The sequence below is a fragment of the Halyomorpha halys genome, unplaced genomic scaffold, assembly GCF_000696795.3.
Source record: "Halyomorpha halys isolate HHAL.00 unplaced genomic scaffold, Hhal_1.1 Scaffold31.1, whole genome shotgun sequence".
NCBI lineage: Eukaryota > Metazoa > Arthropoda > Insecta > Hemiptera > Pentatomidae > Halyomorpha > Halyomorpha halys.
In genome coordinates, this window is record NW_027107458.1 from 670,725 (window position 1) to 684,732 (window position 14,008).

Here is a 14,008-nt window from a genome sequence, read left to right on the forward strand (position 1 = left end):
AAAATTTCTAATTTTTAATTTCTTGGAAAATGGTATTTGGTAGCATCATTTTGTGGTTATTTGGGTATTGTTAAACTCCTTGTTGACCGAGGAGCACCTCTCAATGATAGGGAAAACAATGGAATGACTGCCTTAAGATGGACAAATAATAAGGATAAAATAAAATACCTTAAATCAATAGGTGGTGTTGAGTAACGTCTACATTGGCTAATTATGGATACACAGCCCTACGTTTAGCAACTCAAAAAGAACATGTCAGTCGAGTGAAGGAGCTTTTGACCCCTGGAATAGATCTAACAGCTAAGAATAGTATAGGATGAGACACCACTAGTGTTAGCATAATTTAATGGCAAATTGGATATTGTTAAACTTCTAATCGGCCGAGGAGTGCCTCTCAATGATAAAGATAACATACGTAGGATATACCGTCCTACATGAAGGAGCACATTGGTGTAGTGAAAGAATTATTGGACCTTGGAGCAGATCTAACGGCTAAGAATGTCGGTGGCTGGGCATCACTAACGGAAGCATCATCTAATGGCCATTAAAATACTGCTAAACTCTTCATTGACCAAGGAGCGCCTCTCAATCATAGGGATAAGTATAGAAGGACTGCCTTAGACCATGCAAGTAATGAGGATACTAGAAATTACCTTAAATCAAAAACGGGGTTAACTGATGCCAACATTATCAACAACCAATCGCCTTCAAATACATGCCCTGCTTCCTCATTTAGAATGATTGAATATGCAGGAAAATTATAAAAAACAGTGTAAAGTAAATGATAGAATGCACTTTTAATTTAACTTTAATTTTTTCTTTTCTATTTTTTTTTTTTTTTGGAATATTTTGAAAAAGAATCGGCTGCCACAGTCTCAAGATTGGTGATGCTCCTCCAGCGGGTAGTGGCTCACTGACAATAATAGTTAATGCTACTCTCCTACCTTCTCCAATAAAAATGTATTAACATTAAACTAAGACTGGTAAATAACAAAAAGGTTTGTGAAAGATATATGTTAATTTAAAAAAAATAAATTGTTGTTGATGATCTTTTCTGTCCATTCATCAATAAAATATATCAGACAATCCTGTGCACAACATCAGCATGCGATTCCATCATAAACATATGAGAATAACATATTTTCTTGACATTTGGGTCAATTTGACCAATAGACCTGACTGTGGTACCAAATTCATGGTCCTGTCAGAGGACTAAGCACTAATAAAATCATAGTATTTTATAATCAGAGTATTTTTTATTATTATTTACAAAATATTTTTGGCAAAGAAAATAATTTCCACACTATTTAGAATTCTGTTTGATTATTTGATTGAATAATGATGCAGAGTTCCTGAAAGTTCTAGTACGGTTTGGATCCTTGAAATCTACTCTCATTAAACCAAACTTGCTCCTGAAAAGAAAAAAAAGGAAAATATTAATTCATTATTATTTTTGTAATAAATAAATGTCATAAACCAGAGTTATAATAAAAAATTATTTATTTTTCAAGTGAAAAATTCCAAGTGTCTATAATGATACAATAAGACTATAAAGTTTTTAAATAACAGATGGAAATATAAATTACAACATCATAGACAAATGTAGTAAATATAATTATGTTATTAGTTAATCTCCTCAAACATGAACGCTGGTCTAACCTAATCATAATGCAGCTTAATTAAGTTTACGTTCATGTATATGAAAAAATAAAATAAGATAATTAATCATAGAAATTTAACATTAAGTCAGTTCAGCTATATTTTAGAATATTTAATGATATTAGGTAAGTAATTGATTGATATAGTGTCTAACTTACGTATAACCATCCAACCATTCAAAATTATCCATTAAACTCCAATGATTATAACCAATTACTTTAGATCCTTCTTTTATAGCGGCAATCAGCTCACTCAAATATTTCTGTAAAAGTGCAACAAAAATGAGAGTATCAGGTTTGATATCCATTCTCAAAAGATATATAATCAGTTTTATGTTCTTCATCTAATAGATAAGTAGTGAAATGTACGAGAAAGCTCGTATAAGAATGCTGATTGATTATATCGCACTAGTATTTCTAAAGTGACACAACTCAAAATTCAAGACAACTGATAATGTGACACTCTTGCCTATGGAGGGGGAATAGCATTAAGGCAGCAAGAGTGACACAAGTGCCCTCTGGCGAACAAGCTCTGAAGCTAGGTTGATACAGTTTTGATGATTCATAAAGATATATTTACCAATTTCTTTCATAGTCATAACTCAAAAACACCGATTTTTGAGTTGTGTCACTTTAAAAATACTAGTGCGATATATTTAAAAAAATAAGTGAGCAACAATCTTCCATTACTAAGGTTGAAATTCTCTCTCATTTTGTTTTGAAATGAAGTGAAAAGTGACTTATTTGCTTTATTAATCCTTAAAAGGGATATGAAATGTATCAAGCAGGTGATAATTTTTAAAATAATATTTCTTTCTAAAATTTGACTACAAAATATTCTCAAAAAATAAATTTTTGTTTTCCATTGTAAAATCATTAAAATTAAATAAAAAATAACTTTATTAAAAAGCTATAATATCATTATTGCTAAGCTTATAAATTAATTTTTAACAAACTCTTTGAAATGTTATTATTATTTTAAAAACTTTTTCAGAGTTTTAAATATATTATTTACAATGTTAAAAAGATAGTTGAAGGAAGAAGTTTTTTGTGCATAATAAAATGAAAAAGGTGATTTTTTATTTACCTTGATATATTCTATTCTCAATTTATCATCATCTTCATTATCTGAGCCACAAAAACCATTTTCAGTTATGAATATTTCTGGATTGTCATATTCTCTCCGAAGCCATCTCAACGTTTTTTTAAAGCCTTCTGGCACAATCTAAGAATAAAAAAAAAATTTTATTATTTTTAGAACATCTTTAAAGTGTTAATAAACATTCCTTATCACTACTAAACATTGAAGGAATTATGATCAGATGGGTTCTGACCAATGAAGCCTGTGTACCAAATTGGGCTCCCTATAGGTAATAGTAGCTGCTTAATAGCAAAAGAAATGTTTTTTTTATAGAGTGTAATTCTAAAATGGCTCTACCGATTTCGCTAAAAATCTTTTCTCCTTACCATTTTCTACACAATAAAAAAGTTAAGAGAAAAATAAAATCTAACTAACTAAAATACCTATAATATACAGATCATTGACAGTGAATTTGAAGGAGATGAAAAAATGTTTTTCTTGGCCGCAGTCCTGACCATATCCTTCTATAGCGCATATACTTTATAATATATAATATTTAAGTACATTACACTATTAATACTTATTAATATAGTTGGTTCCACGATAACATCAATAAATGATCAACAGACTGAAATAGACCAACATATAACAAGCGCAAAGAGAGCCTTCTATCTGTCAATAATACTGAAATCCAGAAAATCCTCTAAAAATCTGAAACAAAGAGTGTACAATGCCATGATAAAGCCAGACCTCATGTAGGCAATGAGACCTAAGTTCTAACAGGTACCCTAGAAAGCAGAATCGAGAGATTTGAACGGAAAGTTCAGGAGCGATCTGGGATCAGAACCTTTACAAGTAGAGGAGGAGAACTAACACTAAACTGTATACAGAGACTGGTCTGTAAATATCTAATGATATGAAGGAAAGGAGGTTAAAATGAGCTGGACCTGTGGCTCAAAGCAATCCATCAGGACGCTTCTACACTATAATGAATGTCTCTATAGTAGGCAAGAGACCACGAGTGAGGCCAAAAACCAGATGGATAGACAGAATCAACAAAGATGCAAAAGAGCTGCATGCAGCAAACTGGAAAGCAGTAGTTCAAGACAGGCAGGCATGAAGAAGGCTGGTTTGGGCGGCCAAAGATCTACAAGGTCTGTAGAACCAACCGAAAAATATAAATAAATAAAATAAAATATGATTATTTGAAATATAATTAATTTCTCTACAAAATAAAACTAAAATCATGGAATTTGAACCATTACAAGAAGAGATTCACCACATTAAACATATTATAATTGTCTACAACCTTTTTTAAAAAAAAGTTTGGGCATATAGAACCACTAGGCCTACTTACTGGGCTTAAATTAGTGTTCATAGAGACATAACCTTAATCTCTCAGTATCTGGCACAGTTTCTTTACAAAGAAAGATCTGGAAGACCTGCATATTAGAGTAGCTAGTCGAATAAAGATTTACCAGCCAGTGTTAAACTTTTGAGGAATTACTATTGACCATTCATCATATACCTCATTACATAACTTTTGATAAAACTAAATTTTAACATTGAATTCATAAAATAAAAACAAACCAAAAGCCAGTCACAGTGGGACTTTGTCCAGCTCTCATCAATAGATTTGATAATATTCTGATCCCTGGAGATGGAAGGAGTTTCACCTGTAGCTCCAGTGGTTGCCAAAACACAACTATAATGGTTCAGTGCAAGGTAGTCAGATGAGCCTGAAAAATATATTTTAATAAATTATAATTGTAAATAATTCTTTTATTTCAAAAAAGTATATATTTATTCATAATTAATTTATTGAACTAACTCCAAGATATTATAAATCACAGCAGAATAGATTTTGTACATGTGATTTATAATTGAATGAATAAGCTGAAAAACCCTATAAATCACTTTCTTCTTTCTAATAGTCATTTAAAAATTATCTTTTCTAATTATATTATATTTTATTACCTTGGAAATAGATAATTAACATCCTTTTAGAATAAAACTTGTACTATTCTACTATAAAAAAACTTTCCAGGTCATATGTCCATTTTCTTCCTTATATTCTATTGTTAGTAAATTTTAACATATCTTTGTAAATCTTACTTGTTTTCTATTATCAATTTTTTAATATTTTCTTACTTTGTTCCAGCATTATATGAAACTTAAATAGAGGAAAAATGTAAGTGTTACTCTAAAGTTTAAAATTAGTTATTAATTCCCATTATCACTTCTGGGATTGTTGGTTGGTTTTCATTTTATTGTGATAAATACATTGCTATGTACTAGTGGCAGATTACTTGGGATGCCAGGATAATCGCTGAAGGCAATTATCCAAAAATAAATTAATTAATTGATTATAAATTGAGTCCTAAAAATCTATAATTATAATTGGATTCCTTTCCAAAGGCTGTTTGTGTGTTTACCAGTTTACCAATTAAATACCTTTATATTTATAACATTTTGTTACCATTAATTATATAGTATAATAAAAGGTGATATATTAGGTTATATAATAGTATATAAACTACATCAAGAAACTAAGTATTTATTTACAATTTGTTATTATGATTAAAATGATTCAGATAAAGGTTGCCATAAAATATAGATTATTACATGATTACTTATTAGTTAATTTATACTTATAGCTGCTGATGCCGTGGGATGTAGTGCCGTAGGTGTCTTCTGTTTCATAAGGGATGTCCAGGTCTCTTGGCCCTTCTCACTACTTCGTCTGGTCAAAGTGCATCCTCTAAGTCTGCCTCCTGACTGTGGTCCTCCACTGTCTAAGCCTTCCTGTTGACTGTCCGTCTAACTCTTCTATATTTCCTCCGTATTTTTCTCCCACTTCCCTTTTTAGGGCCTTAGCTTATTTTGAAATCTCTTCTCTCATTGGTCATCGATGTCCGAAGACTCTCGAGGCAGGCGTCCCCCTCCTCAGAGCCAAGGATGTGTAAAAAAAGTTTGACTTGTCCAGGAAGGGCCTGCACCTGATCAATTTGATTCTGGTCCCTTGTCACAGCCTATTTTGTGTTAGAACACTTAAATGTTAGCCAATTTAATTTTCTCAGGGGCCTCAGGTAATGTGACAAACTTAATACAGATGTTTTCATATCCGGGGACGCTATAAGCTTCGCAGAAGGATACCCTGACCAAGTATAGGGGCAGATGACGAAACACCTTAATAATACCCAGGATTGTCAAAAGACCGATACATAGAAATGTGTTTTGGAAGAATAATTCCGTTCAAATTATTTTCATTGTTTTAAATGAATTTGTAGTTATCATATAACTACTTAACATTTTGTCAGTGATGAAAGGGATTTTTCTTCTCATCAATTTTAGTAATTCTGTACTAACAATGAAGCTCAGTCCACAACTCGGAGATATATTGCTTTTTTCATATTTTATTATTTTTATTTATTTATTTATTTTATCCCCTTTCTGGCTATTTTATTAAATATGAAGTGGTTATCTTACAATTTACCAACCTATTCTGACCAGAGTGGGAAGGTTTCTATTCTGTAGGCTGCCATAAAATAAATGTCAACCTTCCGCTGCAGTTTCGAGGTTGCTTAGGAGTTCTTACACCTTAACACATTGACACAGAACAGCCTCTGGGTAGTGATAACCAGAAATTTCATTTGTACACTCATCCAACATACAATCAGGCTAAATAGACGTATAAAACCTAAACTCACAACTTCCTAGCCCAATTCAATAGCTAAAAATCTAATATAAGAAAAACATCCAATTTATGCTACATGACCAAATAATTAAAAATTTCATACTTAATCAGATTTAAATCCACAATGTTGATTTATTTGGGAGTCCCCTTAAGCAAATTCAAGTTTAAATTACAATAAAATAGGAACTCTTATCCTTTTACATAACTTCAGAGTTAGTCATATTTCATATTATTGTCAGTCATTTCGGGTTGTGTTTAACCATTATACTTTTGCCAGGACTGTTTTTATTGTCAACCAAAAATGTGGTCTCTATAGATTATTGGTTTACTTAAATCAATGATTCCACAATATTTCTTCAATTTTTAGAAAATTCAGGAACTCAGAAACTATGGGATTTAATAAACATTTAACTCTATGAATAAAATCAAAAATATTTCCGCTAGTGTTCCTTCTTAACTGGAAATACTTCTCCTATGTCCACAACTAGTTTCATTCTTTGTAGACCTCACTAGTTTAATTCTTTTATTGATTACACCCTTCACTGTTCTCAAGAATCTTTTTAATACTATGCGTATTAATAAAATTATTTTACTTATTTATTCTAAGTTATTTCCTACTAGTTTGTATATTTTAAGCTTATAAAAGTTTTAGTCGTAAAGATAGCCAAGGATGGCTGTAAATAAAAAAATTTTTTTTTTTTTAAATAAAGGGTCTAACTGTATAACTTACTTTCTTGACTTCATTGAATATTATATTAATCATGAAAAACCTCTAATTTCAATAAAATTAATTTTATGTAGTGTGACAATATTACATTTTCAAAAGAAAAAAAATACGAGTTTAAAATCCATGTTTTATTGACATTAGAGTTTAAAATCCATGTTTTATTGACATTAGAGGTTTTTCATTTTTACTATATTGACTGAAGTTTCTCAGATTGATCCTTCATATTACATTGACATACTCTCAAAATAATATATAAAATTTATATTTCAATTCAGTCAACTACCTCTAATTTCTAAAATGAATAATAGAAAATAAAAACTAAAGAACAGTAATAATAAAATATTATAATGATTTTATTCTTACCTTTTAATGTTTCAATCTCTTCTTTAGAAAAATATGGAAGTCGAGATTGTTTATAACCTTCTTCCTTACTTTTCCTGTCAACATATTCTCTCATGACAGCTGGATAGTCACCACCTTTACCATAAACTGGGTGCCCGATCCAACCGAACTAGTTTAATAGATTAAATTTTATCAGACAAATGTTATATTAAAAATAATAATATAATAGATAATTATTCTCTACTCACTACAAATTGATTTCCTCTTTCTGCTGCAGCTACATCTTCAGGGTTACTAGCATTTTTCGGTAATACAAATTGATCACTCAAATTTAGACCTACCTTGCCTTTAAAGTAGAAAAAAAAAATTCAATATATTTATTAACTGATTGTTTGAGAGTGGTTTATATTAATAATAATACCAACTACCATGATCCAATTTAATCTCAACACTTTATTTTAAACCTCCGGCATTTCGCCAAGGGGATACAATAATCAAGGGGACAACATCAATCATTGACTAGTCACAATTCATTTATAAGTGTCCTTTGTGGGCTAATTGCCCTTGTCATATAATAAACCACAAAATCTCAATTCAAAAACTATCCTTTACATTTTTTTTTTTTCCATTTTTTACTAAAACATTATTGTTAATAAAAAAAAAATTGAAAAGATAGTTTTTGTATTGAGAATGTGTGGTTTATTATACGACAAGGGCAATTTGCCTGCAAAAGAAAAAAATGGAAGTTTAAAATAAAGTGTTGAGAGTGAATTGGAGCATTTTAGTTGGTGTTATTATGAAGAAAAATTATAATAGAAACATTGTGACATACAATTTAGGTAATATACTTCTGTTAAATTATTATTTTTATTACATTTAACACTCCAATAGTAGCATCGTTATGTGGTGCATAAGTAGTCACATGTCATCTGTGAGTTACATCTTTACTTTTTTCTAAGTATAAACAGGTACGATGATCACAATATCAAAATATAAATATATTTAATCAAAAATTGCATACAAATTATGGAAAAAAATTGAAAGTTTAAAATATTGTACAGATGAGTCTAAATTTAATTACTATATTCGTGGAACTAAAGTTAGAATAATTTCATTACAAACAATATTCCTCTGAACACAGGAAAATAAATAATTTAATAGTATTTTTTTCTCCAACAACTATTTGCACAAAGCATATATACTCCCTACAGTTTTGGCGATTTGTACTGAATACTTTTTTTTTTAGTAGTAGTCCAGTAAAAATAACTTAAAATTTAGCTGTACCCAGAAGTAAACGTTAACTAATTTCTATCAACGGATTAATTTGTAAAAATGTTTGAAAAATTCAATGGTAAAAAAGTTTACCACTCCCTGAGGATCCATAACCCTTATATCAAATATTTTTCAAAATGGCCATCATATAATTTTAATGTTAAATGCCAATAACTCCCACAGTATTTCAAGAAGCTGGAATATCATTATAAACCAAGTAATGCATTTAACTAGCTTGAATTTGAGCACTAATAGCGTTGTTTTATGATTCAATTAATTTAGTCAACCATTCTGTTACTAATAGTCGTTTTAGTAAATTTAATCATTTTTAATTATGAGAAAAAATGAAGCATTCTGATTCATTCAAAAATTGATCATTTAAAATAAAAAGTGGATCCATTCTTGTCAAGTTAAAAGTTAAAAATAAAATTTTAAAATTTGATACAGAAATAGGTTTGAATAATTGATTTACATATTTTCTAACCTTTCTGTGAGGACCTGAATTCCTTATCATATATTCTATAAGCCTTTGCATGAGCCAGAAGCACATTGTGGACTGACAAATATTCTCCAATACCATGTAAATTTAACATTGGAGCTCCGTGGACAGAACCATAACCTGTAGAAATTGACATTGGTTCATTTATTGGGATCCACCATTTAACCTAAAATAAAAAATTGACATTTCTTGATTAAAAATAAAAATTTTAATAGCTAGTTTAAGAATTCCCTGCTGGTCAAAAGTTTAAGACCACCAGTTCTGTTGTGTAAAAACTGTGACAAAATGATACTTGCCCTTTAGTTAAATTTTAAAAAAGTATATATTTTAAGCTTTTCAGTATTTTTAGTAGCCCTTGGAATGTTCTTAATGTATATCTTTCTTAAAAATGTTTTAATTATGTATATACAAATAAACAATTTATTTTTAAAACAAAATACTTATCCTTTATTAATTGCCCCGTAAAATAAAAAAAAAATGCTGAGTAAATTACAGATAAATAAAAGTGGCACATTGTATCGGAAAAAATTTAGTTTGAAGATTTTACCCTTTAGTTAAACAAATTTAAATCGAAGATTTTATTTTTTAGTGTACTATGTTTGTCTGTTCAGTTGTGTTAAATCTTTGTAGAGTTAACTTTTAGTTGAGAGAAAATTAAAATAAGAGAAAAAATATCAAATTTGATAATAAAAAACAAAAAAAAACTAATTTTGTGACTAACATTAAAAACTAGACCTTTTAATATTTGTACCCTTAAATTAACCATGTATCTAAAGAAATTTTTATTTAAGATTATAATAATTTGGTCAAAGGAATTTTAACGTAATTATATTTTAACCTAAGCTATTATATGACCTACAGATTAATTTATTTTATTATTTTTCCTAACATAAGAGTTAAATTAATATATTTTATTCTACATATTCCAGATTAACCAGCTCTCCCACTTGATCGGTGATGCCTTAGTCTCTACTAACTTGGGCAAGATATGTTCTACTGTACTCTCTTGCACGTTCATAAATATACTTAATCCAAATCAAACCTTTTAATCTTGAAATTTATCAAATAATACTTAATTGCGGAATACTAAGAACAATTGCTTAATATAGTTTCTTTTTTCCTAGAATATTATTCATCATAAGGTAACAATAAAATACATCCCCAGGATCTGTCACAGAAACACCTAATACTTCCTATTTATGTAAGGTATACCAACTTTTGAAAATTTACATAAGCAAATTATGCCCATTGTTTTCCAATAAAGTAACTAATTGAAGTGCAGGTAGTAGATATTGCATTGAAGGTTAAGTCTCAGTGTCGGAGAAACATATACAACAGACTATGAGAGTATTATATTTTTGAAAGGAGAAATAGTGCTACCACACACAAATATTAATTTTCATTCATGATTTAAAAAAAAACAACAAAAAAACAGAGAAAAAGGGAATATATTGTTAATAATTGTAAATATTGCTAAAGCAGGGCTTATTAAATTCAGTTTATATCCACAGATAAATCAGGGAGTGTTCCCATAACACACCATTCAGAATTGTATCCCATAACACACTATTCGTAATATCATATTAGATCGTATTTCAGCCATAATTCTAACCCCGTCCATGGAAGAACTACCAATTGATAAAGGTGAGAATGAAAGTGAATTTCCTGAACTGGAAGTCTAAATACACTTTATAAATGTTAATTAGTAAATGTAGGATAATAGATGGGCACTAGTATGTTGCCAAAATCTGTGTTGCTAAAAGGCGAGGGAAGGAGTAAATAAATAAAAATAGTGGAGGCATTAAAACTGTAACAAAATCTTAACATTATGCACCACATCCTGTAAAATTGAATTATATAATAGATAATTTATAAAAATACATATACTTATACATTTTATTTACCTTTTTACCAAATAGTTTGTACACTTCTCTTGCATAATCACCAAATATGTCTACTATCAATGGATTTAGCCAACCACCCATATCTTGTAGAGGCTGGGGTAGATCCCAGTGATATATTGATACCTATAATAGTTAAAAAATACAAATTAAATTAAAAATTAAAAGACTGAAAAATTATACAAAACCAAAAATTAAAAATAATTTTAGTTTAAAAAATAAAAAAAATACTTATTAAATATTTATTCATTTTCAAAAATATTATTATTATTATTAATTCGGCTCCATAACTCGATGTCCAGTCCTGGCCTCCTGCATCAGCCTCCACCAAGCATTTCGATCTTGTGCAGCCGCCATACAGTTCCTCACTCTCATCATGGTCCTGGCATCACCACTCACACTATCACTCTATCGAAGATGTTGTCTTCCTCTGCGTCTTGCTACATGTACCTCTGTCAATATTTTCCTTGGAAGATCACTCTCAGCCATCCGAGCAACATGCCCTGCCCACCTCAATCTACTGAGCCTCGCAAACTGGACAACGTCTGGTCCTTATATAAAACTTTGAGCTTCTGGTTTGTTTGACATCTCCATATCTGGTCAACCTTAATGGCTCCAAAGATTTTAAGGAGAATCTTCCTCTCCAAGACCATTAAGTTGTGCTCACCAGCCTTGGAGGTAGTCCACGTTTCTGAGCCATACACAAGAATTGGTCGAATAATTGTTTTATGAATAATTAAAGTAAACAAATATTCCATTTTAACCTCAGGAAGGTTTTGAGATTTATAACTGATTGAAAAATACTGTTGTTCACTAAAGTGATGTAATATAATCTTCATTTTATAAAATTATCATTATGTATTTTTAGTAATGATGCCTATAATTTTTTTTAATTATTAATTTAATGTAATTTACAACTGTACAATAATAATAATAATACAATAGGTAAATATGTAGTATGTTTCATATACACTTGAAAATCTTGGGAAGGAACCACCCATTGGTGGTACTTCAAACATTAATTTAAATTAGAAGGTCCCGTGGCCATCTTCTTTTCAGACGCCTCGGAGGATTATCAGGGATTATTAAGGATGAAAGATTAAGAATTAATGGGTTAGGATGGTTAAGGAGTTTGGAATGAATAGACACACATCTGTTTTGGGTCAAATCTGCAACGAATGGGATGTTAAGGTCTTTGTGAATGAGTTTATTTGTGACGTAATAAGGAGCATCAAGGATTTTACATAGGATTTTGGATTGTAATGATTGGATGCGGGAAGAATTTGATGGTTTGGTGGAGCCCCAGAGCTCAATTCCATATGTCCAAATTGGTCGGATTATTGTAGTGTATACTAATTTTTTGTAGTGAATGGGAAGGCCTATAATTTTGATTATGTATTATATATTACATACATACCAATATATAATGTTATGTATGCATAAGCTAATGAGCTTTATTAATGGTAATTTTTTTTTATCCATAAGAATTAACAATGTTTTATTCCATATTCATTTTAACTTAAATTTTGATAAAATACTCATTTGTTCATTTATATTAAGCTTATAAAATTTCAGCTCTTACTTATATTATACTGAATCATTACTTTGTCTTTTTATGCATATTTAATTGTACTGGCACACATTATAAATGAAAAAAAAATTATAATTTGAATTAAATGAAACTTCTTGTTGAGTAAGAGAAATGCCCACATTTAATCAACTGTGTTTGTCTTACAAATGGAATTGTTCAACACCAGATTAATTTTGTACCTGAAATGTAGAAGAAGGTTCTAATTTAGAATTAAACTAGATTTTTTTTCATGGCTTACCATTGGTTTTATTCCGTTTTTTAACAATTCATCGATAAAGTCATTATAGAAGCGGACTCCATCTGGATTTGGCTTTGTAACAAAGCCATCAGGAAAGAGTCTACTCCATGATAGAGAAAATCGGTGCATTTGAAACTACAATAAAAATAACATCTTAGTAAATTATAGAAAATATATTAATTATAAAAAGAAAAGAAGTTTACAGTTATTATAAGCTACCCCAATAGTCTTCATGTTTTGTATGTCCTCTTTGTATTTATGATATGTATCACAAGCAACATCTCCATTATCATTGTTTGCTACAACTGATGGGTTTGTATGAACCAATCTGTCCCATATATTCTCTCCTTTTCCTGTAACAATAACAAATACAATACAATACCTCTGTAGTTCCACAAATTTCATAATAATAATATCACGATATTGCGGTTTTACAAGATTAATTTTATGCTATACTAGTTGCTGTGATTGTGATTCAATCATACCCAGAAAGAGAATCCTTAATGGATAGTTTCAAAGATGATTTTTTATTAGGATAACTATGATGGAGTTTGTATATGTATGTCGACAGCAGAAAAAATATGTTCTCCAAAAAGGTACCATCTTTTATTGTCATTTAAAACAAAACAAGTCAATAAATCTGGCATACCTTACTAACTGTTTTTTTGGAAAAATATTTTGGTATTGTAATAATTCAAATACAATACTAAAATATGTCAGTTTTGAGCCAGGTTTCTAAAAATATTGAATAAGAAGAATTTTAGTTTAAGAAAGGATTCTGCACGGGAGTCTTCCTCGATGTTGAACAAGCTTTTGATCGAGTCTGGCATCCAGGTCTGCTCTATAAACTTCGTAAATTCCTACCCCTAACATATTTCCTTATAATCCGCTACTACCTCACAGATAGAACCTTTAAAGTAAATCATAACCTAGCCTACTCATCTCTTTTTTCTCAGTCCACCGGTGTTCCTCAAGGTAGTATCTTAGGTCCCATTCTTTATA

The 14,008-nt window shown here is 29.9% G+C and overlaps 1 protein-coding gene across 1 annotated transcript in view; it reads right to left on the bottom strand.

Annotated features, from left to right (window-relative positions):
* Positions 1-1,234: 1,234 nt before the first annotated feature.
* Positions 1,235-14,008, bottom strand: part of LOC106685186 (myrosinase 1) — a 16,071-nt gene continuing 3,297 nt past the window's right edge. Inside the window, exons 3-12 of the mRNA XM_067045750.1 lie at positions 13,226-13,359; positions 13,007-13,141; positions 11,181-11,303; positions 9,262-9,442; positions 7,754-7,851; positions 7,527-7,674; positions 4,330-4,478; positions 2,746-2,883; positions 1,818-1,921; positions 1,235-1,412 (exon numbers count right to left, since the gene is read on the bottom strand). Coding sequence (XP_066901851.1) covers positions 1,304-1,412; positions 1,818-1,921; positions 2,746-2,883; positions 4,330-4,478; positions 7,527-7,674; positions 7,754-7,851; positions 9,262-9,442; positions 11,181-11,303; positions 13,007-13,141; positions 13,226-13,359 — 1,319 coding nt within the window. The 3' untranslated portion in view covers positions 1,235-1,303. The remainder of the gene's footprint in view (positions 1,413-1,817; positions 1,922-2,745; positions 2,884-4,329; positions 4,479-7,526; positions 7,675-7,753; positions 7,852-9,261; positions 9,443-11,180; positions 11,304-13,006; positions 13,142-13,225; positions 13,360-14,008) is intronic.